The sequence below is a fragment of the Cyprinodon variegatus genome, unplaced genomic scaffold, assembly GCF_000732505.1.
Source record: "Cyprinodon variegatus isolate N-32 unplaced genomic scaffold, C_variegatus-1.0 Scaffold743, whole genome shotgun sequence".
In the NCBI taxonomy this organism is placed as follows: domain Eukaryota; kingdom Metazoa; phylum Chordata; class Actinopteri; order Cyprinodontiformes; family Cyprinodontidae; genus Cyprinodon; species Cyprinodon variegatus.
The window spans coordinates 377757-380187 of NW_015151196.1; the positions used below are offsets into that span (position 1 = coordinate 377757).

General features: G+C 53.5%; 1 protein-coding gene across 1 annotated transcript in view; it reads left to right on the forward strand.

Moving 5' to 3' along the window:
• The window catches only part of ugcg (UDP-glucose ceramide glucosyltransferase), a 17777-nt gene that overhangs the window by 8281 nt on the left and 7065 nt on the right, over window positions 1-2431 (forward strand). Inside the window, exons 2-8 of the mRNA XM_015395497.1 lie at window positions 414-558; window positions 645-747; window positions 830-931; window positions 1174-1286; window positions 1354-1532; window positions 1606-1692; window positions 1763-1870. Of these exons, the coding sequence (XP_015250983.1) occupies window positions 414-558; window positions 645-747; window positions 830-931; window positions 1174-1286; window positions 1354-1532; window positions 1606-1692; window positions 1763-1870 (837 nt within the window). The remainder of the gene's footprint in view (window positions 1-413; window positions 559-644; window positions 748-829; window positions 932-1173; window positions 1287-1353; window positions 1533-1605; window positions 1693-1762; window positions 1871-2431) is intronic.

The following is a 2431-nucleotide window of genomic DNA, read 5'->3' on the forward strand; positions in this document are numbered from 1 at the left end:
GAAAGTTAATGTTTCTTGCTGACTTGAACGCCTCACGTCTCCAGCACTCTGAAATCCAGCTGGTCCAGGGAGCCTGAACGCACCGCTAAACGGCTAGAGACGAGAATCAGTGAGAGATGAGAGGCAGCCGATAAATCAGCTGAATGGTTTTAGGTTTTAATTGCTGTCTTTCGGTGCTTTCAGCTGATCCATCAGAAGGGTCTGAATGTTCACACAGACTGAGCCTCTAATTTGGGCTGATGGGAACCTTCTGGGCTCATCATCTCCTGCTGTAGCTCCCTAAGCCGGTCGGATCAGAAGCGGACCTTTTATCCGCCAGCAGGGCTTCCACGCAACAGCCAGTGGCTTTAGCCAAACATGGATGCCGTCTGCGGCCTTTAACCGGTTGCTGACCTTTGACCTCTGCGTTTCAGGCGTCTCTGCCTCCATAAGAAGAGATCTGAGGCCAAGCAGCCGTTCGCTCAGGTCCTCGGAGTTTCTCTGCTGAAGCCGCTGAAGGGCGTCGACCCAAACCTGATCTCCAACCTGGAGACCTTCTTCACTCTGGACTACCCCAAGGTGAGCGGAACCCGACCCGACCGACCCTGCCGCCCCGCCGCACACATCACCCGATCCGGTTCTAACTGGTTCTGTCTGTGTTCCAGTATGAGATCCTGCTGTGCGTCCAGGACCAGGACGATCCGGCTGTGGACGTCTGTAAGAAGCTGTTGGGGAAATATCCCAACGTGGACGCTGGACTCTTCATCGGTGAGTGAGGAGACGCGTCACTTCCTGTTTCCTGCCGTGTCTCCGCCCCCCAGCCTCACGTCACGCTCCTGTTCCTCTTCAGGTGGGAAGAAGGTCGGGATAAACCCGAAGATCAACAACCTGATGCCCGGATATGAAGCCGCCAAATACGGGCTGGTGTGGATCTGTGACAGCGGCATCAGAGGTCAGAACCAGAACCGGGTCAGCTTGACCCCGATGCTAAACTCTGAGCAGAACCGGGCTTCGGTAGGACAGGATCATAGGGCTGCCTGGGTCCATTCTGGCCGGTTCTGTTCGCTCAGATGGAGGATTTGGGTTTTTATACCAGAATCAGCTGTTGGTTCTGGTAGAACCTGCCCTCAGCTTCAGTGCCTCTCTCAGGCCCCGCCCCCCAGTGGGAGGTTCTGACCCTGTTCTGTTCCACAGTGAAACCCGACACCCTGACGGATCTGACCAACCAAATGACGGAGAAGGTGGGCCTGGTCCACGGCCTGCCGTACGTTGCTGACCGCCAAGGCTTCGCCGCCACTCTGGAGCAGGTGAGGTCAGGTTCTGTGGGCCGAAGGGGGGCGGGGCTTCCTGCTAACGCGGCTCACCTGTGTGCAGGTGTACTTCGGGACGTCCCACCCCCGCTCTTACATCTCGGCCAACGTTACGGGGATCAAATGCGTGACGGGGATGTCGTGTCTGATGAGGAAGGACGTCCTGGACCAGGCGGGGGGGCTGGTGGCCTTCGCTCAGTACATCGCTGAGGACTACTTCATGGCCAAGGCTATCGCAGACAGGTTAGCATTAGCATTAGCACGCCGCAGACAGCTTTCTGCCTCGGTCATGACACGTTTCTTCTTTCCTTCCCAGAGGATGGAAGTTCTCCATGGCGACACAGGTGGCGCTGCAGAACTCGGGCTCCTACTCCATCGGACAGTTCCAGTCCCGGATGATCAGGTAAGCCGCAGACCGCCACTCCGTCGGCCGCCTGTTCAGGACGACGCGTTAATAAGATTTGTTGAAACAGGTGGACCAAGCTGCGGATCAACATGGTTCCCGCCACCGTCCTGGAACCCGTGTCAGAGTGCTTCTTGGCCAGCCTCATCATCGGCTGGGCGGCGCATCATGTGTTCAGGTACGGAAGGCCGTTTTATCCTACAATCAGGTTCTATTTCAACCCACATATCTTCAATCAAGGACTCAGTTAACGAATTGTTAAAAATAATGTGAAAATGTGGCGTCGTCTAATGATCGCGGTCTAACCGACGATATAGAATGACAGTCGTCTGGGGTCACGACACGAACGCAACAGCAGAGGGCGCCAGTGACCTCACTGAGGCTGGGGTCATCTTTCTATTAAAACAGAGAAGAAGTGACAATAATGCAACAAAATGAGAGTCTCTGCCCAGAACGGAGGCGTTTGTCGCTACCCGATCCATACCGGTAGCAAGATCCGTACCATCAGCTCATTTGCGCCTGCGCAAACAGAATAACTTCCGGGTCGCCAAAAAATAGTAATTACGGTACTGAAAAAACGTTATTTATATCCTTAAATAATTAAAGAATACTAAACTACATCGTAAAGACAATATTGAAGACTTTTCTGGAAGAAATGGATGCTTTTTAAATTCAATCCATTGTATTGCTTGACGTCATTTCGGGAAATGTTCCCTTATCAATGAAAAACTGCAGGTCA